General features: G+C 42.9%; 1 protein-coding gene across 3 annotated transcripts in view; it reads right to left on the bottom strand.

Moving 5' to 3' along the window:
* celsr1a (cadherin EGF LAG seven-pass G-type receptor 1a) overlaps positions 1–22,805 on the bottom strand; it is a 91,390-nt gene that overhangs the window by 50,433 nt on the left and 18,152 nt on the right. For all 3 annotated transcript variants that reach the window (XM_034578573.1, XM_034578574.1, XM_034578575.1), the window contains exons 2-3: positions 2,426–2,781; positions 2,049–2,337 (exon numbers count right to left, since the gene is read on the bottom strand). In XM_034578573.1, coding sequence (XP_034434464.1) covers positions 2,049–2,337; positions 2,426–2,781 — 645 coding nt within the window. The remainder of the gene's footprint in view (positions 1–2,048; positions 2,338–2,425; positions 2,782–22,805) is intronic.

The following is a 22,805-nucleotide window of genomic DNA, read 5'->3' as shown; positions in this document are numbered from 1 at the left end:
ATAGAAACCATCTTTGAGAAAAACTTATTTGACGTGTACTTTGACTTTTTAGTTTGATATATGTCCCACCTATTAACATGGAGGAGGCAGGGTTTATAACCTTTACTGCAGCCAGCCAACAGGTGGAGATCAAGATGCTTTTGCTTCACTTTTGTGAGCTGTCATGTCGTGCATCTTTATATAAAGTCTATGGGTCAAACCGTACAGAATTTCTCTTTATAGGAAGTCCTCTGTATGTGCAACTACATTTTAAGGGTCAGGTTTCATGTCCAACTTTGATGCTGCATGTTGATATTAATCTTTTTGATATTATTATCTAATTTATGACTTACTGCAGTGTGGCTCTCATGGGAAATTCCTCCCAAATGACCACGTGGATCTAGTTTTCCTCAAAATCGGTTGGGCCCAGTTTCCTGTCTCTGCCTCATTTACATTCCTCCACTAATACAGCAGGAGACTTCTTTCTGACTGTAATATTATTTGCAGTGGGTGCCTCTATGTCCCATGCAGTGTTGTGTGTCAGCTTGCTGTCCAGACAAAATCTGTCCAGCCAGGATACACACAGAAAGAACCCTAACACCACCGCTTGGAACCAGCTAATGGCCCTTCTCTCCTCAGCGTAATCCTTTTTCCGAGGGGGGGAATTATAAGGATCTGTTTCCCTGTAATGTAGGTAACCCAAGGAGGACAGAGAGGGCCCCCCTCCCCGCTGTCATCAGCCCCATAATGGCCCCTGATGGGCCCTGGATATCTTAGTTGAACTGTGACCTTCGAGACGGGGACACCGAGCTGTAGGTAAGGGGAAGAAATATGATGGGCGAGCGGAGAAGATGGACATGCCAAGGAGGAGGAGAAGGCGCGAGTGGGCCAGTGAGTGACAAAGGCAGCTATAATCAGGTAATTAGATCAGATAAGATAGAGGAAGAGAAGGAGAGGAGAGGTGGAGTGTTGGGGGAAAGGAGGGATGAAGGCTTGTCAGAAGCCCAGTAGACTATTAGGGAGACACAGAGGAGCGGAGACAGTCGCTCAGGTATCCGATGTTCCAGGGGGAAGTTATGGGAGGAAGATCACTGACATCGGGAAATATTTCACAAAATGATTTGAATAGAAACGATGAAAGCCTTAGAATCTTCCCATAGTTCCTCTAATGCTGTGCAGAGTCACGTTTACGGGCGGCTTCCAGGCAGGAAGAGAGAATATTTGTAATTTCAAATAACTTTTTTCCATTGTATATACAAAAATATTGATAAAAGTTATAATTTAGTTTAGTTATAATTCCCTGTTTCACGATTATTTTGAGTTTTAAAGTTATTACAGCCAATGTGGTTTGGGGTTAATGGATTAACTGATGTTCGAGTCAGATCTGGTTCGACCAGTGTCGTCAGCATTCCTCACACACCTATACAGCAATAAATCAACTGTATTGTATGTGCATACGTGTGTCTCTGAGTGCAGGTGGCTGTATACATACAGTATAACAAAGCACGCTTTCTGCTTCCTGCACCGGGGTCGACCTCAAGCTACAACAATAGGCGGTTGAGAGCTCTTACAACCTGTCAGTGCGGTTAAGCCATTTTGTACGAGCCATTAAAGCCATTGTCAGACACAAGAGGGAAGATCGCACTTACTTATAAAGACTTTCACTGTTTTCTTTGGAAAAAAAACATGTAATTTCATACAGATATTACTATCATAGTCATTTGTATTAGGCACATTACATAGCAGTGTAGTTGAGGCTTTCTTTTTATAATAATCATAATACATATTAAACCTATGCTTGTGCGCCGCTGCTATTGGCAGCCTGACACAGATGATCCGTCCCCCACGTGATTCAAAGTGCTTTGGGGGCTCCAGACTATATTGTATAAAGCATTTCTATTTATATATTATTTATTCTAGATTCTGTTTCTATTCGTATTTTTCTTACAACATTTACCCCTTGTGCTGCCGTGTCAATTTTGAATTTCCTATATACTCTGGAGGATCAATAAAGATTGTTTTGAAAATGTTGATCTAATTTAGTAAAAAATCATAACTGCAGAGCTCACCAGTAAAATCTTCTGGGCACTCGCAGGTGTATCCTCCCTCTCGGCTGCGGCACCTGCCGTTGTTCTTGCAGGGCCCTGAGTAGCACAGGTCGATCTCGGTCTCGCAGTAGTCCCCAGTGAAACCGAGGGGACAGCGGCAGCGCAGCCCGTTGATGGGGTGGATGGGCCTGAACAGAACCGTTTCTGAGGCGATGAAGGGAGGGGAGCTGTCGAACTTCAGCACCGATACGCACTTCATGTAGTTCTCGCAGGGCTCGCGCAGGCAGATGTTGTCATCGAACGGCAACACCTGGAGAGAGGATGACATTTCAGGCACATTAATTGATTTGGCTTTGGAGTTCGGAAATATACAATTTTAAGATCGTGTGCTCATGTACCTCCTGAGATGATATCAGCCTGAGCAGAGTCCTGTTGAGGTAGATCTGCTCCTGCAGCTCCTCCGAGGGGAAGAACGTCCCTTTACCCGGGACGCCTCCAGGCTGCATTGCCGAAAAGGTGACGTTGAGGATGGAGCCTTGCACGTCTGTGTCGTTTTGGATGTTGAACACAAACACTGACTCCCGTTTGGTGGAGAGCACAGCCGCTACGCCCTCGAGGAAGAGGCTGAGCAGGGGAGAGAGGAAGCGCTCCTGGGACATGTTCTCCAGACGCACGGTGATGCTGTTGGTCAGCATGTCGTCAGTGATGATGGTGACGCGCAGCGTGCAGCGGCCCACGACAGTATGGAGACCATCTGGAGGAAAGACAGTAGATTCACCGTTACACACCTCATAAACCTTTTAGATAACAAGACATAGATGAAAAGAAAAGAGATTATAGGGTAATATACAGACTGATACAAAAGCACAAAGACGGGTGACGTATTCTTAGACATGAGACCAGCTTTCATTAAGATGAGTGCTGAGATACTGTGCATACCAAGAAACCAGAACAGTCAACAGCAACACACTGCTGGAAGCCAAGCATGTTCCCAAGGTTTCAAAGGAGTAAAAGAAGAGAAAGTTGTGAATATAATCATAGACCTGTTGTACTATGCTGTTTTAATTATGTGTAAATAGAGTCTTTCTTTACCTATTTCCTTACTACTATCATGTTACAATAAGACTTGTATTTCCTGCCTGAGCTGCTGGTCTTTCTTAACTGCCATTATCCCACTGTATTCAACACAATAAATGTGGAGATGCATGAAAGCGTTTTTTAATTAAATATCTGTTCAATGTAGAACAAGCGAAATGTGAGCATCCTCGCTAGCAGACGATCCGTGTGATAGAAATGTACTATAATGGTACAACAAATAGAAAAAAATCTTGCTAAAATAACAAGGCAAAGCCATCCAAAGAAAACCTCCTAAAACCTAGAGGAGCAAAAAAGAGACGTTAATGCTCAACACTAAACGTTACACCTTCATACAACTATTGGTCACTTTCAAGCCTGAACATGGCTTTAAACTGATTGTATGCAAATTGCTTTCCCTTCACAGCTTTAACCCACATATGTTAAACCTGATTCTGTCTCTTCTGCTTCTCTGTGTTCTCTACTGTGCAGCTTAACAGCTTGACTTGTTTACCGTGTAACACTTTTCCGACTAGATTAAATTAAGTAGTTGCCAGTTGGTGCGGATTCTGTGTGATTCCATCCTCGGGTGGGAGTAATTGGATCAGTCTAGGATTTCTGCCCCTGGGGAGGTCTGGGTCTGGTTCTTATACCTTCTTCTGCACTACTGTACGCTCTGGTGCCTATGGAGGGAAGCAGAAGGCTATAGGCTGCACAAGCGTGAAATACAGCTGACAACAGGTGGTGAGGCCAGATGAAATTGGCAGGGGGTATAATACTGTTCAAGCAGGGGCAGGGAGATGGGTCAGGTTGCACAGCTTTGCCGCACCATACCGAGCACTTGAGTGTGTGGTGTATCCCAGTGTGTAGGTTCAGGGGTGAAAGAGTCACTGTGGAGGTTCGACCACAGGTGCCCTGTCAGTCTCATGACACACATGAGGTCACTCCTCAGGACCTCACACTCTCCTCGCACAAACACAGACGCACCGTCAATCAGAGCAAGGGTGCGGACAGGCCCGCTCGTCAGGCTAGCCTCGTGCTAACGTCAATCCAGACTGGAGGTCAACTCCAACAGCGTCAGGATGGATAACCCACAAAGGGAGGTAACATGAGGGTCAGCCGGTTGAGTAAAGCCAAGCTACTGCAGTGACAAATAAAGGTGGGTGGGACGAAGAGTGACAAAAGGCACACGTGCAAATTTAGACGCACATTAACAAGTCACTCTGCAGGACGGTGACATTAAGCAGCTGCTGTGGTGTGTTCGGCTGCTGTAATGGAGGTTTTCATTAAACACACTGCTAACAGACGGATCTGCTGGCTACTGTCTTACACTCTGTGTCTGGCAATACAATGGCATTCCTGAGGCTGCCAGAGATTCTTCAGCTCCTTGGTTTAAACACATACAGATACAAAATATCCTGCATGGAGTTACACTGTATATGCAATCAATACAATTCTGCTTTGATGGCTCATGCCCACTTTATTTCACACTAAAAAACAAACTGAAAGCAATGGCAGCGTACGGCTTATACACACTGACTGACATGAGACTTCAACACCGACGCTACAAGCCAAGTTATTTCTTGACTAAATAAACTATTGCAGATTAGCACTCGGGCACAGTCAGCGCTCTATGATTTACAGTCCTCACCTCCCAAAGTGATGTGCACAGCTGAGACAGTGTGACTGGCACAGGACGGCGGGGGAACCATTGGTGTGAAAGACCAAGAAGCACTAAAGGGCGCTGTTGGAGACCAGCACTGGATCCAAAAATGTTGGAGCGTGACGGAAATGATCACTCAGTCATGGAAAGATGTGAAATAGAATTAATGAGGCAGCCAAACACAAGGGGAGAGCTGGGAAACCTGATTGAGATCGCATCGGCGATGCAGTCGTGTGTTTTCACCTAAGCATACGGCGAGAAGAGAGGGGGCAGTATCTGTGACCTCAAAAGTGACTGTCTGACCAAGAATCTAATAGAATAACATTGTTCATATTTTAGCTTTGACACATTTTTACAAGACACTTGCTTGTTTTCTTTCTCTCTCCGGGGGCAACTCCATCCAACATTATTTATAGAGCCCACCAGCTGCTCTCATGGGATGACACACACATGTAGAGGATGGGCTGAACCATGGAACGGGTGTGTCACAGACAGACGCCATGGAAAAGAGAATTCTGTGTGTGTAAGCATGTTATCACACACAGACACACACACACACACACACACACACACACACACACACACACACACACACACACACACACACACACGCTGCCAACCACAGATGAGCACAAACGGACGCACAGGTTTAAAAGGACTTATTGCTACTGAGAGTTTTTTCATAGATGACCCTCCAAGTAAAAACAAGAGGTGGGGGCATCAAAGCTGCGCCGTAATCTGACCATGTTTGATATAGCACGGGTGAATCATTCATTAACTACACACACACTGCCTTATCTCTATTACCTGGCACATTCAGTATCTCCGCTGTTGATATAACACAAGCATTACAGCACTTTTACAGCCTAACAGCACTAATAAATGAGTATCAATGTGAATACATTTGCACGATTGAACACAGTAATTGGAGACTAATAGCTCAGTCATCATTGTGGTTTGGATTTGTTGCGCAGCAAGGTAGATTAGATATCACGGGCCACACGGTTTGATTCCGTCTGTGTATGTGCTGGAGGCAGCGGAGGTGATAAGAGCTGTTAATGAGCTGTGAAGCAAGACGCACCAATGACACGCCCGTGTTTGTGTCTGAGGACAAGTGACCACACACAAGTACGGACACACAAAAAGCTCATACATTTGTCTGGCAGCTGTCTGTGTGCCTCCCTGGTTATGGAGCTCTCTCGCTCTCTCTCTCTCTCTCTCTCTCTCTCTCTCTCTCTCTCTCTCTCTGAAACAGTCCCACACACACACCACGCACACAGGTGTCTACGGACAGCTGTCATCATAAGCTACAATACACACAGCTTTCAACAACACAAAAATAAACACACACACACATTGATATATATATATACACACATTATATGCCTAAATTACATTAAAGTCTATGTGGTTGTGTTAAGAAATACATGTAAGAAAAATGTTATTATATAATAGCACATTTTAAATTGCATCTAGAGCATATTCAAAGACTGGCAATCATTCCACATATTTAGTTTATAATAAAAAAGTATTCGAAATATAATTGTCACAAAATAATCATGAAACATTTAACTTTTTTATAGAGCAAACATTTCCTTTATGAATTTGCATATACTTGTTGTAAAGAGACACAGTCGACTTCAACTCTGGTGGCCGCGCCCCCCCCCACCCCCCACCCCCATCCCCAACCCCCTGGTGTAAAATAAACAGCAGTGTTTGGTCAGTTAGTGACAGGGAGGGTCAGTAAAACAACAGCAAACCAACGTGACATCTGCAGCTGCGGCAGGTTTCACACAAGTGTCAAACCCACCACAGAGACACACTTCACCGCGTTTTACACACAAAGAAAGATCAACCCCTACAACACTAAAGAGAGCTGAAATCTAGAGCCTATACATGTATAATTGAAAACAACAAACCGTTTCCATTTCTTTTATTTTTATTAACTCTTTCTGGATTTTCATTCTTTTCATATTTTTTGCCGTAAAATTATCTACAAAAAGTTTTCCTAGTGTAAATACCCTCCAGTAACGGACGGCCTTTCGTCCATCCTGCTGACATTTGTCACAACTAAAGAGAATAGTAATTGATAGCTCTAAATGTTACAAGCTCAAGGGGAGGCCTGACATTATGAAAGCAGGAAGCCTTTAGGACAGGGCATTGTTAAAAAAAGTCTGCCATTTTTTCTCGCCCCGCAACACTTTTTACAGCACAGTTACAGTTTTACAGCAGAGCAGCCAATTAAAAACTCTCGTCAAAATCCCTCAGAGGAGAACTCTCTCCCGCTCTTCCTCCCTTTCTTTTCCCCTTTCTCCCACTGTCTCTCTGGTTCTCCTATAAAAGAGAAGGTTTCAAATATTTGAACCATTACAAAGGCAGTGAGATGGGTGGCCTCCACCCAATCACTGGTTAGAGATTTAAACTTAAGCTCCTCCTTAGTGTACACACCTGAACACCTCTGGCCTATCAGGAAGAGAGAAACACACAAAGCTTTGGAAGTGATCACACACTCTCTCACACACGCACACAATGAACAATGTAATCTCGCAACATCTCTACTCTTCCCGTGTTTTCTTCTCTTTCCAACACCAATTAAAATTTCCCAGTGTTGTCCCATGTTTGTGGTATAATTTTTAACTGAGTCCAATATCATGCCAAGTCTCATCTCCTTTTCTCTTCTATTCTCTCATGGCAACCAGCGCTGACATCAGATCCTGTATCAGCCGCCTGCAGACACACTGACTGACATCCTGTGCACTGGGAGCGGAGGGAAATCACCGGGCAAAAATCACACCGAGGCGAACGCAATCGAAGCACCATCAATCAAAAGATGCCAAAGTCAGCTCTGCAGATACAGAAAGACGAACAGGAAAAAGGAGATAAGCGAGAGCAGGAAATGATTAGAGAAACGTCTCGGAGACTGGACGGGACAAAACTAGGGGTGCATTTTAAAAAGTAGAAAATATCCATATCCCCCACGACTCGGACAAGGTCATTCAATTTACCTGGAAAATATAAGACTAGCTTTATCTAGCACAACTAACAAAAAATGTGTTCAAATGATGATATAGAGCATCTGCCTATTGTGGGACCTGCCAAACTTTGGTATATGGACAGCGCTTCTTCTATCATACACTGTTGCCACAGCTGTGAGGAGCAATATGGGGATCAGTATCTTGCCCAAGGACACTTCAAAATGCAGACCGGAGGAGCCGGGGATCGTACCACCAAATTGATTAGTGGACAACCCTCTCTTCCCACTGAGCCTTGTCACCCCTGCTGGATATAAAAAATAAAGAAAGATATAATGACCGCCTGGGCCATTCACTCTGTATTTCTGCTTTCAACCTTAAGGCACAGATGGGATATAGTGGGTGTGATATATAGCAGGTATTAATATGTTGTAAATATCATCAACTCTAATACAATGAAAAGATAATTCTTATGGAATGATTGCAGTTTATGCATTAATAGACATCTGGGGCTGAACGTGAAGTCGAAATCAGCTTCCTCCTCTTTTAAAAAGAAAACACTCACTATTCTTTCTTGGGCATGATATCAGAACAGCTCAGAATTATAATGTTTCCTATGATAAAGAGTGTGTTTTAATTCTTCAGGTATAACAATGACACAGTGGTAATTCAAATGCAAACACAGGCTAACCAGGAGTAGATCATTAACCACAGGAATGCCAGAGGCAGTAGGTTAACAGAAACAGACCAGAGAGAGAGATTTATATATACGCAAAGAAAGAAATACAGAAGACCATGACTCCTGCTGTATTTTATATCATGACTACTTAGAATTGCATTTTTCACATCGAAGGGGGAGTTATTCCAGCAGTGACGATATGATTTCTTCTGGAGCAACAAAGCCAAAAGTTGAGGCTGTTGCACAAGTGCGGTCACGGCCAAGGACAGCTTCGCTATCACTGTAATCGCAGCTTCACACGAAAACTGACAGAGCCACGACTCTGCTCCAGAGCAACTGTCGGCTTACACTCAGCACCAGAGAGCTTCTATCTGCTGTCACTCATCTGCTCCTTCCTCTGTGTGTGTGTGTGTGTGTGTGTGTGTGTGTGTGTGTGTGTGTGTGTGTTCTCGATCTGGAAGCACTCAGATAAAAACCCTCTCATCTCCTTCCACAAGCTGTCGGCCATATTTTTCACAGGTATGCATGCCCGTGTGTCCGTCTGATCAAAGGGCTGAGGAGAGATGGGGGCTGAGATTTGAACACTTACACAGACACGTGCAGATAAATTTTGACGGACGTGAAGTCCACTTGGCTGTCAGACACCAGGGTGAAATCTGGAAATGGAGGGAATCTATGGACTTAGAGGATGGCAGACGAAGCAGATTCTACACTGTACATTATTTAATATGCATCATGAGTAAGAGGGAGTAAAAAGAACAATAAACAACTGGAAGGAGACGTGTGTATGAGAAATTGTGTATTTCACTCATGTCCTGTAGTGTACTGTGGTGGCAGAGTTGCCAATTGTGTGTGCATGTGTGACCATATATTATCTCACACACACAGACACACACACACATTCACATAAAGACACAGCTGCTGCGGTCTATTATCCACCCCTCCACCTCTTCTTCACTTCCACTCTTCACCCTCCTCTCACTGCAGTGACCACACTAGGCAGGCACACAGAAACGACTCCATTCCCCCCAGCAGTGAGTGGTGGACATGAGGGGAGGAGTGTGGGCGAGGGTGTTCGGCTGGGTGGGTGCATGCTTGTCAGAAGGATAACATCCCGACTACAGCCGGAGAACAGGTGGGATTACACGCAGACGCGCTGACTAGACCAGGATCAGCGAATGAAGCAATCAAACAGCCCTTTGAACGAACAGGTGGGACGACAGTGTGCCGAGCAGAAGTAAGAGACTGAAGTGTTCGTTTTAAAAATCACAAAACTGCTTTTCTTCAGCTGTAAAAGAACAACCAAAGGCTCCATGAAACAGATTTCCAGTCAAATCAGCCATAAAATACGATTTTATTACATTTATGCCGATGCTTTTCTTCACTTACACATCACCAGGAACCCTTTCAGCAGTATATTAAAAAACACAGGTTCCTCATTTATTAGAATGGGAGTGTTGCATTGGTTTAGTTCTGCTGTTCACTCTACTGCTGTTCTTAATACAACTTCCAGCACATTGCAACACAATCTCAGTAAAGCCCATTAAGTGTGATGATGTTGTTCTTGTACTAGGGTTTCGATACTCAAACTGTGCACCACACTCTATTGTAAGCAGCTATTTTGATTATAAAAATGTTTTGCCCAGCACGGTAGTCAACTCTCATTTGCATCGGAAATGTTGCACTGTTTACACTTGGAGAGAGAAACCATCCACACACTGTGATGTCACACTTTGAAACCTCTCGCTCTTGGCACACGAGGGAGTTCGGAAGCTTGCGCCGCCGCATCAACTTCTCCTCCGCCTTCACCTTGAAGCAGAATGGACTTTCACAAGCCGTCCACAAGTGCCCTTAGTGGCTTCGCTTAAGCAGAGCACTCAGGGGCATCGAGCACCGGGGCCAAAAACCGACCCGGCTTGAATATCTATGTCCCATTTAGGATCCCTGGGAGAGAGGGGTGAGAAGAATAGAGGCACTGTTGCTGCCCAGACAATGCCGAACGAGCCCAAATGAACGCAGGGCTTGTTTTGGTGCCTGAGGGCTGACTGGCGTTAGTGCACATGTTAGCTCATCGCCCACCTGACGACTGCCAATGAAGGTAATTAATCACCAAGATCTTGGAGGGAGCTTGATCGGTTAAGTGCAGATGTGGACATGAGATTGAAAGCAGAGGGAGAAAAAAGGGCATCAGGGCTTGTTGTTGTGACACGGTTACCAATGATACTATCAGCAGCTGGCGGTGTACATCACATTCTGGTGTTTAACAAGCTGGAGACGACACCCTCGGGACAGAGATGAGTAGGAATGGGAAGGTGGGGAGTGAGAAACTGCATTAAGCCAAAAAACCTGAGTAAATCACTGAGAAATAAATTCTTTGTCGATTAAATTAGGCGAGTGTCATGTGATGCACAAACCTAATTCTAACATTGCAGTGCGAAGCATCACTTGCATTGTACAGGATCGGGCCTTGAGAAAGCACCAGCACATGTATCACGTACCATTAGCTCTCTAAATATAAAAGCCATCAGAGGCACTATCAAATCTCAACACTGGTTTCGTAATTGATTTTAAAACACTGTTGAATCCACTTAGCTGTTCCACTCCAGCACTTTGGGATCTCTGACTTTTAGCTGTGTCAGCCCTCGCTCTCTCTCTCTCTTCTAATATCTGTCGTCCTCCCTCCTGAGCCGACTAATCAAGTTAAAGCCCTCCACTTCCTCTTATTAAAGGTTCAAAGGTCACGGCTTCCAGGTGTCGCCTGGCTCTGTTTTCAGCCGATGACAGAATGGCAAAAAAAAAAAACTTTAGGCTAAAATAAGTGCCAAGTTTTAACCCCACACCGTCTGAAGGTAAATTAACGAGACAGAATAATTATCCAGGAACAGCTCCTCTGTCTTGTTTGACAACTGAGAGACAGTTTAATTGAAGACCTCTATTGCTAAATGTAATTTAACCGTCACTTATATTTTATCATTCAAAGATCTGGTGGTAAAAGGGTCATCCAGTTTCCTCAAAAGACCTTCAACTGATACCATGATTTGTTTTTAGTCCAATTTGTAATTCAATAACTGTAGCTATATGTTTTTTTATAGGTGGATGTCGTTCATTGTTTCTCTCAAATTGGAGGGAAAGACGGGCGAAATGGAAGAAAGGATGGCAAAGATAAGTGGAACGAGTGAGGGAGTTGTTTAACAGAAACTTGGAGACAAATACATGAGATGAGAGATTGAGTTGTACAGAGATCAGGTGAGGCAAAGACCACATTTCTACTCCAGCACAAGTCCAGACTTGTAATGTAATTCACCTCCAGGTAGCCATTAGCCCCTGACATCATGTAAAAACTAGAGTGAGCATCATTATGACCTGTCAGAGCGGCATGATGAAAAGAAGAAGAAGAAGAAGAAGAAGAAGAAGAAGAAGAAGAAGAAGAAGAAGAAAACTATGAGTGATTTCATGCCTGACCTATTTGTTTTCATAGTTCAGACAAACTGATTTTGATTCATTGGTTTGTTGACATAAAAGCTGTCAACCAGACTCGACTTCAGTTGAATCTGGAGCAGCTCATTTGTGGTGTAAAAACAAAGCAAACAAGGTACTGGATTTTATGACGGCATATCTGTGATTAGGAAAATTCCGGGATCCACCCCCTCTTTCCTGGTTTATACCACATTCTTCCACTGAGTTTTGTGGCAATCTGTTACCTGCTGACAAACAATCAAACCAATAAACAGGGGCAAAAACATAACCTCCTGGGTGGAGGTAATAATTCTGCTGATTATCAGAACTTTCAAGGAATTAATGAGCTTTATTTTTTCTAAATACTGGAGTTATTTGCACAAATAACATGATATACTTAAAGACAAAGTTTGCCAAGGAGGTGTAACGGAAATAAATGTAATAACATTTTTCTACAAAACAAAATTCTTGTTTTCAAGTTCAGGGGATTTTTCTGAGGTGTGTTTTACTTTTGTGCTCAAAAAATGAGAGGCTATACCTGTCCTACATATGCATTAACAGACTACGCTGAAAAAGTATCACTATGTATCACTATGGTGTTTAGGCCTTTCAGCATGTGTATGTGTGTGTGTGTGTGTGTGTGTGTGTGTGTGTGTGTGTGTGTGTGTGTGTGTGTGTGGTCAGCTCATTAGTATTAGCATTATTAGATCTTTTCAAAGTCCTCGTTCTAAAGATCACAGAAAGGTGAAGAGTCAAACAGGCCATCCTCGAGTTCGTAGGATGGAATCAATCAACTTTAACTCCGGAATGCACCCACATGCACGCAAACACACATACACACTATCTTGTGGCGATTCAGCCTTCAGTTGCTCATGCTCTGCTGTTCCGCACACACACAAACACATGTACATATGCACACACTGCTCCTCCTTTCCAACCATCGTCCGTATTGATCCCGTTTGATAAGCTAACAGTGGACAAATAGCTGGAGCGGTGGGAGGGCACACTGATCAAAAGCCTCCTCACAGGTCGGCCTGCACCGCTCTCTTAAGAGCTACCCAGCCATGAATGGCCTAATAGGACCCGAGTATCCATTACAGTGACACTGGATCCTCTCTTTCTCTCTGCCTCTGTCGTTAGCTCTTGCTCATCCTGGATTCTTGATTTTACTATTACCAAAACCTTATTGGTGTTGTAAAAAGATTAAAATTTGAACTGCCAAAAACAAAAGGTGGACATAGCAACATAAAATGAATGAGGTGAATGATGAAAGAAATCGTTTAAATATAACCATCAACTGAATTGGAACTAATTTTGAATGGAAATTCCTGACTTTCTGTTTTCGTTCCTTTTCGTTCTCCATCTCATTCCAACTCTCTCTACTTTCCTCCGTCTCTTTCTTTCGGAGGAGGTGTCGGGTTACAGTTATTGTTGGCGCTGGTAACAGATAAATAGGGTGCCTAGTTACCGGCCAACGCACGATTGGCTCTTTTCAACAAAGCAGGTTGGTGTGTGTGTGTTATTGGGGAAAGGAGGGGGGGTGTCACCCTGGGAAACCATGAGACTTGTGTCAATTTAAATAGAGTCAGGCAAGTCTTCAAGACGTGTGTGTGTGTGTGTGTGTGTGTGTGTGTGTGTGTGTGTGTGTGTGTGTGTGTGTGTGTGTCTGTGCACGCATGGGAGAACACTCAAGTGTGTGGATGTGGATACGTGCGAACATGGAGTTGTTTTCGTCGTCTGCGCTGGGACAAAGCTTGGGAGACACTGACCCTAACAACACCCCCTGAACAGCCCGCCGACACCTGCTGAATGCCCCCTGAATACCCCCGTCCTTGCCTCCTCCCCCCGCTGGCATTGAAGGGGCACTCTGCCAAACTCCGCCCCCTTTACACAGACATAGGCCGCCTAAGTCAAGGGACAGTTGGGTAAGAACGATCCCACCCAGAAGAGTCCAACAGTAATTGTCCTTCTTAGACTGAAAACAATATATTTGATTTACATTTTGGCACAAAAACAATTGTTTTACATTCGACAATGACATGGACGACAGCAAATAACCCTAACCCTAACCCTAACCCGCTCCGCAATAATATAATAATAACAATTTTTGGAGATAATTAAATGTTTTGTAAAAGATGGTTACATGCAATGTAAACAGGCAGAGACTTTAACTGCCTGATGCATTCAGAATACTACATCAAATCACTATAACTGAATAGGAACAACTGACAATGTATTGCTAATAAGTTGTTGATCTTTTAAAAAGTGTTGGGCAGACTTTCATGTTAAATTAAGATGTTACAGGACATCCTCCCGTGTTTTGTTCAAGTGCCCCTCAGCAAGTGGCAAGTGTGCCGGTTACATGGTGAGCTAAAAGAAGAGAATACCCGCCATGCCTCACTTTAGGTCCTCTGTCAGCTCCAAGCAAGCCAGGAAAAAGCTAATCAAACTCCACAGAATAGTGACTTTTGCAGAAGCAGGTTGCTATAATTGTTAGTTTTCGTTCCTAATTAGACACGGTAAAACTCCCCAGCCACCTCTGCCTTTGTTCTCCTGTCGAGAATTCCATGCCTGGAGGCTCGCTTTCAGACCTGCTGTCAACTTCAGGAAGTCTAGAGAAACACTATAAATTGTTAATGTATTAGGTGGATCTGTGGGGCTGTCAGGGGAAGAGCGAAACCCGACAATTATCAGAAGACACAAATGCTGAGCGAGCAGAGTTATATACACACTGGGGTTTGTAAACTGTCTTCAGAGATGTTTTCTTTAATAAATGAGGTGTCCTCAACTGAGCAGAGAGGTGTCGATCGCCACAGTCGTGTTCCTCAACACTTTCATTGAATAAAATCCTGTTTTGATGCTGTTTTAAGTCGCAAAAATGGATATTCAGCATATTTACTTGCTTAAATTACCTCCAGTGTTGCTGTGGGCAAAAACTGAGACTATATTCCAGGGGTTTTAAAAACTGGGAGGGAGGGGGAGGCCCAGCGACAGACATGAGGCAAAGATAATGTCTGAAGTACAAGGGACAGGTGCATTGTGGTGCTCTGAAATCAACTTTAAATACAACAAACTCTGAAAAGTTGAAAATGTTGAAGTTGACTGACTGGTGACACACTACATGATCTTTCTCCAGAAGAAACCCGTGACTGATCTGCTCTCGAATTGCATCTTTGGATAGTTCACACATAGCAATTGACGAATCGAACACCGATTTGGTTCCGATCTGGGGCTTTTCTCAGAAATTCCGGCTAAAAACCGTGCAGCTTGACCTGGGCATTAGTTATAGTAGATTGGCCAACTTATCAATGATATCAACAGTTGCAGCAGAGGCAGAGGTGCACAGCTAACTGAGAGAATTCAAATGATCACATAATCACCAACAATGCTGTCATAACAAATCTGCACACGTGTGCATGAGACTCGTATTTTTATATTAAATGTGACATTACGTTTTCCTCGGATACAATTATCTCTGAGGTCGATGGCAAAAAAATGTCAGAAATGGAACAATCGGGTGAAACAAATCACCAATATCAGTTCTAATTGTTGTGTTGTAGTCCCCAGTTCCATACATGATTCAGATTGAATGTGTACACCTGTAGATTCTCTGACCTTTTAGACTGTTTTAACTTCTTAATCCTAAATGTGAATGGATTTACAGTGTTTTCTTAGATTCTCGGGAGGCTGAGAATACATCTATTAATCGCTCCCACCTCTAGTTGTAACATATGTAGTGTATCAGCTGTTCATGCACAGTGGGCCAGTTGGTCGACCAGCCAAACATTTGCTCAATCAATGAGTCATTCATTAAACGAGTCAGCCCGGCAGCCAGTCAAGCGGTCAAATTTATTGATTCATTCATGCATTCAGTCCATCAGTTAGTCACCAAGCAATCCAGCCTGTAGCTTGAAACAATGCTGATACAGACACAGATGTCTGGGCGCTCGCACAGACGTCTCAGACTCAACCAGGCTCAAAGCCCACCAGGAGCTGCTGGCTGCCAGATGACCTCTTGATGTTTCTATCCTCCTCTGGCCCTTTGCCGTCAGCGATTCAGGCTGGACGAGCCACAACTGAAACATTTTATTCTCTCTCCCTTTCTCTGATTTAAAAGGTTGCAGAAAGATTGTAAAGGGGCAGCTCAGGTGCATTTCACAAAGGCCGTTTGTGCTCCACATGTTTTTTTTCGTGTGTCTGGGTTTTATGGGCCCTTAACTGGGTTTTTAATGGTTGGGGCTTTCATCTCGTTAATCTCCAGGGATCTTAGTAATTCGCTAAGGTTTGTGTTCCTTTGAAAGAAGAAAAATCCATACTATTTTTAGTTTTAACAAAACTAGTGCAAATATGCAGCTTTCTTTAAATGTGGGTAAACTTTACTTCGACACAAGTTATAGGAATGAATGGCAATAGCTGAAGACAAAATCCAGATGTTAGTGGCTTCAGAGAGATAGCTACTGCAAAAATAAAATAAAGTAACAGCAAAGACACTTAGCACCACTAGAAGCTTTTAAATAAAGTGGGTAACGTCCCATTTACAAGACTAAAAGCAAAAAAGTAGATGGCTGTGATGGGGGTTGTAGAGGAGGAGGAAGAAAGGGTAGAAAACAGTGGTGTAACAAAGCAGTACGGTTGAGCGGAGGGGAATAATTCCTTCTCACCGGGAGTTTCTTTGAAGTCAGAAAAGGAGGGAATGTGAGGGTAAAACAGGGAGATGACCCCCCACCTCTTCCCACTATCCTCTCCCCTTCCTTCCTTTCTTCCCTCCTCCTTATTTCTCACTTTACTCCCTTCTTCTCATGGCTTATCGCAGCAAGACCCTCCATCCTCTCGCTCTGTATCTGTCTCTTCCTTCATCCTCTGTTTACCCCTCTCCTTCTCCCCTCCTCTTCTCCTCCTGAGGGTCAGCTAAATGTCACTGTATTGTGCTCACTGACATGGCTGACAAGAATGGTGCGTGGTAATGAGTCAGCTTCAAGGAAGAAAAGGAGGGAGGCAGCGAGACGGATCAGTTTCTGTCAACCTACTAGGTGCTTTCTGGTGAATCTCGATGTAGTTCAAGTTCTGTTTGGCAATGCACTTTCCTAAAAGTGGCGACAGTTAATATTTTTATATAACTAATTATCTAGTTTAACAGTGTTTGCTCCTATTGCCAATTGTTGATACATTCGGTAAGAACTTTTATTGAAAGCCATTCAATTCTTGTTAGTTATTCCAATTCAGACCTGATTAAGACCAATAAACTACCTCCAATATACAGATCGACAGAACCAATCAACAGCAGCTATGCTAATAAATGATGGTGCCGTTGAGAAAATGTTCAAGCAGAAGTGCCAAAATAAATCCACTAGTTCCAGCTTTGCAGCTATTTTTTGCACCTTTTCTGATTGTGGTCTGACAATACCCTGATTATTGTTGGATTTTGAAATGATAGCTAATTCAAGATGTCTTCTTTAATTGACTTCAGGACACGTATTTAAACAAAACAATTATATGAATAAATTTGTAATGATAGGAAGTCACACTTAACACCACGGATGTTACATAATCCATTAAAAATCTAAGTATTGGCAAAGTAGTATTACTGGCCGGTGGACAAGTGCTACATACCCACAGTTTTAGCATGTGTGGTCTCACTGATTCTCACCATTCCTGACAAATTGACAACATTCCTAACTTAAATCAAGGTAGTTATTACTGTCAGCGTGTCGTATAGCATTACTAACTTCTTATTCTAATGGGGGCAGTAGCGCCATGTTCAATCTTCAGACTAAAAACTCTCTTTTACTTTTCTCCTCCCTGTTTCGCAATCATGCTAAAGATATTAATACTCAAATAAGCAGTTATCACTATACAAAACATACAAACATTTGTCTGGTCTTGGTCCAACCAGCTTTAACAATTCAGATGTGTTTCTTGTCACCTTAAATTACTGCGTCTCCCTCTTTAGCGCTCTGCTCATGAAGGGGGATTTATTAGGGTGGGGAAACACTGAAGTATATTTTCGGCTCAACCTGCAGGTACACGCCCCAACATCACACAGCTATTGGCGCGACCCCCAGAGAGACAAATTTTAATAGTTCCATAAATTACTGTCTAAACCTCAATCAATCACAAAACGGGAATATTTCTGCTCAAAAAAAAAGGAAGGCTACTGAAGTTGGGAGATAAGTTACGACATGCAGGAAAGAAAAGGAACAAGGTCACTAGAATAAGACTAAGGACTAACAGGTCCACTGGATATGTATGCTAAAGGTTTTATTAGGTGCCTCGGTTAATTCTCTACATTGGTAATCTGCTCATTTTATGCATCTGTTTTGAGGTGTATTTTAAGATCTATTGGCAAAAGCTGAACACATGCGCCATGAAGGTGCACTAGCATGATTGCATACACACATTTATGGGCAAATCTCGGTCAAATTACAAGGATGTTTCTTGATTTAGCTTGCAGGTGAAGTCATTCCTGTGGCGCAGGCTGGAATGTGGAGACTATTAAGTAGGAAGAGAAATCTGGGAGAGACATCCAAAACATAACGCCAAGTACAGCACAAACGAGTGTGAGTTCTCTATTGATCCTGCATCTGTGCCAAGTTAGCCAGTGCTATCCTGGTGGGAGGTCTTCACAAGACTTGATAACCAGAGGGAACGATAACTGCCCTTTAATGGTCGTAGAAAAGTGTCTGCGCGTGTGTGTATACATACCAATTACCATGGTTAGAATCTCAGTTGATCGTGTTAGCATAATAAGTGTGGGACAAATACATTTTTTTAACTGGTGGTGGCACTAGAGGAAACGTTGGGGGATCATCCCCTGGAGACGATGAATGTCTGTACGAACTTTCAATCAATCCAATAGCTTTTCATTAATGCGTTGGAACACCTTAGCAACTAATGGACAACCCAAAATTCCCAGAGCTTTGCTGCTGGCATAGCTAAAAATAAACAGCTGATAAATAGTGTTATAAAGGATGAACAGTATTAAACAACACACAGAATTTGCAGAAAAAGAGCAATAGTGTGCAAACTGAAATAAAGGACAGTTCCGCTTACACACTGCCAGAGGTATGCCTGTGTTTGATGCCTTCCTACAACTACTGTCATCGCTTTAGTAATAATAGACCATTTCCACTTAATCAGCCCTGCAGCCCTCTGGACCCCACTGACTGAATGAGTGACTACAGAGAGCAGGTATGGATGTGAACACAAGGGTGGTTGTGTGTTGTGTTCATACATGTGAATGTGTGTGTGGGGTGATAATCTCCACAGTGAACCAATATCCCCCCGAAGCAAAACCACAACAACTAACCACAGCTCTCCTCTGTAATTTTATGGATACTGTCTTACAACACTGACTCATATTTGTGTGTCCCCTATGCACAGTGTGTAGGGGAGAGTCCCGCCATAAACACACAGATGGTGTGTGTGTGTGTGTTTTAAAGTTTCAATATGTCTTCGTCAACCTTGAAACACACCTTAAAGAGTAAATAAGTGTGGTCACACTTCAAGCAACACAAATAGAAGTAGGGGAAATCTATTCATTTCCTATAGAGCTGAGCACTCGAGGAACTCTGGTTCGATTGGTTGGATACTTAGCAAGCAAAAACGTGTTCTGTCATGAACAGCCAATCACATTTCCCATGTTCTTTAAAAGCCTTCACAGTACGTCGTTTTTTTGTCAAACAACACGCTGACCTGCAGGTGACAGGAATGTATGAATCAGTCTGTTTAAAGGAAAAACATGACATTTGGGGAAATATGCCTATTTATTTTGTACTCAGTGTTAGATGAGAAGATCGACAACTTTCCTAAAGCATCTGTCCAATTAATAAGAAGCTACAGCCTGCAGACCAATCGCTTTGCTTAGCATTAAACTGGACCACATTATACTGTTTCTCTTCCATACTTGCTGAAGTGTAAAAAATATATAAACCGTGACTCTTGCTACCTTTGGACTGACCCAGATTAGCTGTTTCCCTGAAGTAAGGTAGACCAAGTAACTATTATTACTGGAAAATCCCCTTTTTTCTTGATTCTTCAAAATAATGTCCATCACAGGTTCTCAGAGCCGGTGGTGATGTTTTCAAACTGCATATTTTGCCCAACTTGCAGTTGAAACACCTAAAATATTTGGAAGAAGACATTGGGGAAATCACATTAAAGAATTTGGAAGCACTGTTTCTTTTTGTTATTTTGCTTGAAAAACGAGAAATGTTGCATCAAAAGTTGAAATGAAAAACAGATCATGTGACGAATCCATTTTAGCTCTTCTCTGTGTATATATATTTCATGACTGTGTTTATCCGCACAGAAAAGTAAACGTAATTTTTTCCATTTGCATTCAACAAAGCTTGTTATCCAACCTAATAAGAGCAGTAGCCAGCTAATCTCCAGCACCAGTGGAATGTTATATACAAGTATAGGTTTGTGTGTATACGTAGTGATGAATGTGTTCGATGGCACCAGTATGCAGGAGCATGCCAGGCATGAGGAGCCAGCTGTCAGCCCTGTACCCTCAGTAAGGAGAGCGTAAGCACTGGAGTCTGGAGCTGAACCGACTCATTCCTCACATCACACACATTGGTGGGACACGAAGGGGCCTCTCTCGGGCCCCAGGGTTTCACGGCTCAGATGTATGACCAATTCCTCAAAGCCGCCGCGACCACCAAGCACCGAATACCTCAGAAAGCGGCCCAGTGCAAAGAAGAAGCACTAAGAGGTCACTCCGCCATTTCCAGACTTTATTGAGGGCTTACGAAGATCATTTCATTGATATACATATTTTAAATTAGGGTTCACATTAAAAAACACAACATGATCATATGTTGTCCCACAAAAAGAAACATGTGGAATTGTGGCTAAAAGCAAACTGAAAACAACTGGATTGTGACAAACCTTCCAGAGCCTTTAAATGTACTCAACCTAACACTGGTCCAAATAATAATGGGTTCCCACTGAAACTCTTAAGTCCCTGTTGAAATGCCTTGTCCTGTGAGCCCATTATAACCCGTGTGACTCTTAACACGCTGAGACCAGCACTTCACACCTAAAACACAAAGCTGCTCACTGGCTCTTTGGAAAGGCAATCAGCATTTAAAGGCAGAAACATATCCACACTTTTAACATGTTAAAACAGAGCAGGGGTAATGTATCCCCCAACAGAAAAAAGTTCCCAGGTACAGGAAGATAAAAATGCAAATGAAAGCCTGACTCTTGAATGTCAGCACTGTGAACTTTTTGTTTGTCTGAAACCATGGGCGTGGTCGCGTCAGCCTGAAATGCGAATGGTCTACCTGCTGCTGGCTTCACCTCCGCTCTCTGCTGCACAGTTAAGTTAAAGGAAAACATCCACGTAGTCTGTAAACCATTATTCTGATGTGTAAATCATTATTTTGGACCAACCATTAACAGATTTCATGAGGTTTGATATTTAAATGTGTAAACCATGAGCGCGCCGAATACTTTGCATGCAATTAGAATGAAAAGAACTGCATCTGGCTATTAAGTGAAAATGTGCTAATAAAAATTTTATGAGGAAACGTTGCACAACTAAATGATCATTTATGGCTGCAAGGTAAATCAATAGCAGTGCTGTTTGCATGGGCAAATACCAGCCGTTAGAGCGGAAGATAGGACTCACTGTGCAAACAGCTCCGAATCAATCACACAAACAATGAGGCTTAATGGAAGAGAGGAAATCATCTGCCAATGTAAAAGCATCCACTCCTATAAATGTCCTTGTTTGTTTCCCTGTCTTAAGGCCCTTGTAAACATGCAGCTTTACAGTAAACCTGATTGTAATTTTAAATGTCACAGAAGAACACCGGCACACTGACTCCAATCAGTTTCAATCTTCATCAGATCTGAACGCCATGTTCATTCTATTTTCAAGTGCGTTACTGAAATGAATATCCAGCAAAATTGATCACAGCAGGTGAGCAAACAGGTTTTAACGGTTTATGCCTGTACACTGTCAAACATTGTGAAACAGGCAGTTGTATTAGCTTTGAAGTAAAGGATGAATCAGATAAGAAAATTATTCACTGTGAGAAAAGTCAAAAATCCATCACTGACGCCACCTGTGAGGGATCAGAAAACACATGTCTTCTTTCATATCGACCTTTCGACTTACAGCTGTTCTTCAGTAGTAGTACTACTTCTCGCACACCAGGTACCAAATACCATGTGAGCATTTCAACTCTCTAAAGCTGTTTTCAGACATAAGCTCCAAATGATGTATGAAAATTGGGTTTGGACAAAGACTGCATGAGGAATGCGGTCCCGTGGTCTTTCCAATTTGACATCTTCATCAGCAACTTCTATGTGTAGGGCACCTCTTTTTCATCCCGAGATAGATTTTTTCAGTTTTGTTTCACCACATGTAAGAAATAAATTCAACAAGCCTACTCGCTTGCTAAAAAATGTCTGCACATTTTCTTGGCGTATTCTCAAACGGGCTCACTCAGACATTTTAGTAGAGGGCAGGCAGGAAAAGTTGTGGAGAACGTCTGGAGCAACTGACTCAGACTTTGCATTCTCACATACAGCCCCTCAGGGAAATATCTGTAATTCAGTTTTGAAAGCATCTTTAAAGTAAGAATCCCATAAAAGGCTGGAAGGAACATGCATGTAACACAACAAAAACAGAAAAAGGTCCCATTAAAGCTTGATGAAACCAGGAATGTAACTTATTCCATGTCTGATAAAGGGTCATGTTTTTCTCCTTGTTTCCCTCAAAACAAGGCTGTGACATTATCTGTGATGCACAGACAGTGACAGTCCAGATGACCCCACAGTAAGTGGAGGTTCACTCAGATAAGACCTGTGTTTAAAGCCACTGAGCCCTCCACTTTGTCTGCCTGACCTTTTGGGGGTCAAAGTTGAAATGGCCACAGTCAGAGGTCACAACCTGTGAAATTGCACTGCCTCATCAGGTA

The sequence above is a fragment of the Hippoglossus hippoglossus genome, chromosome 23 (assembly GCF_009819705.1).
Source record: "Hippoglossus hippoglossus isolate fHipHip1 chromosome 23, fHipHip1.pri, whole genome shotgun sequence".
NCBI lineage: Eukaryota > Metazoa > Chordata > Actinopteri > Pleuronectiformes > Pleuronectidae > Hippoglossus > Hippoglossus hippoglossus.
The sequence above is the reverse complement of the archived record's forward strand: the minus strand, read 5'-3'. Positions and strand labels throughout refer to the sequence as shown.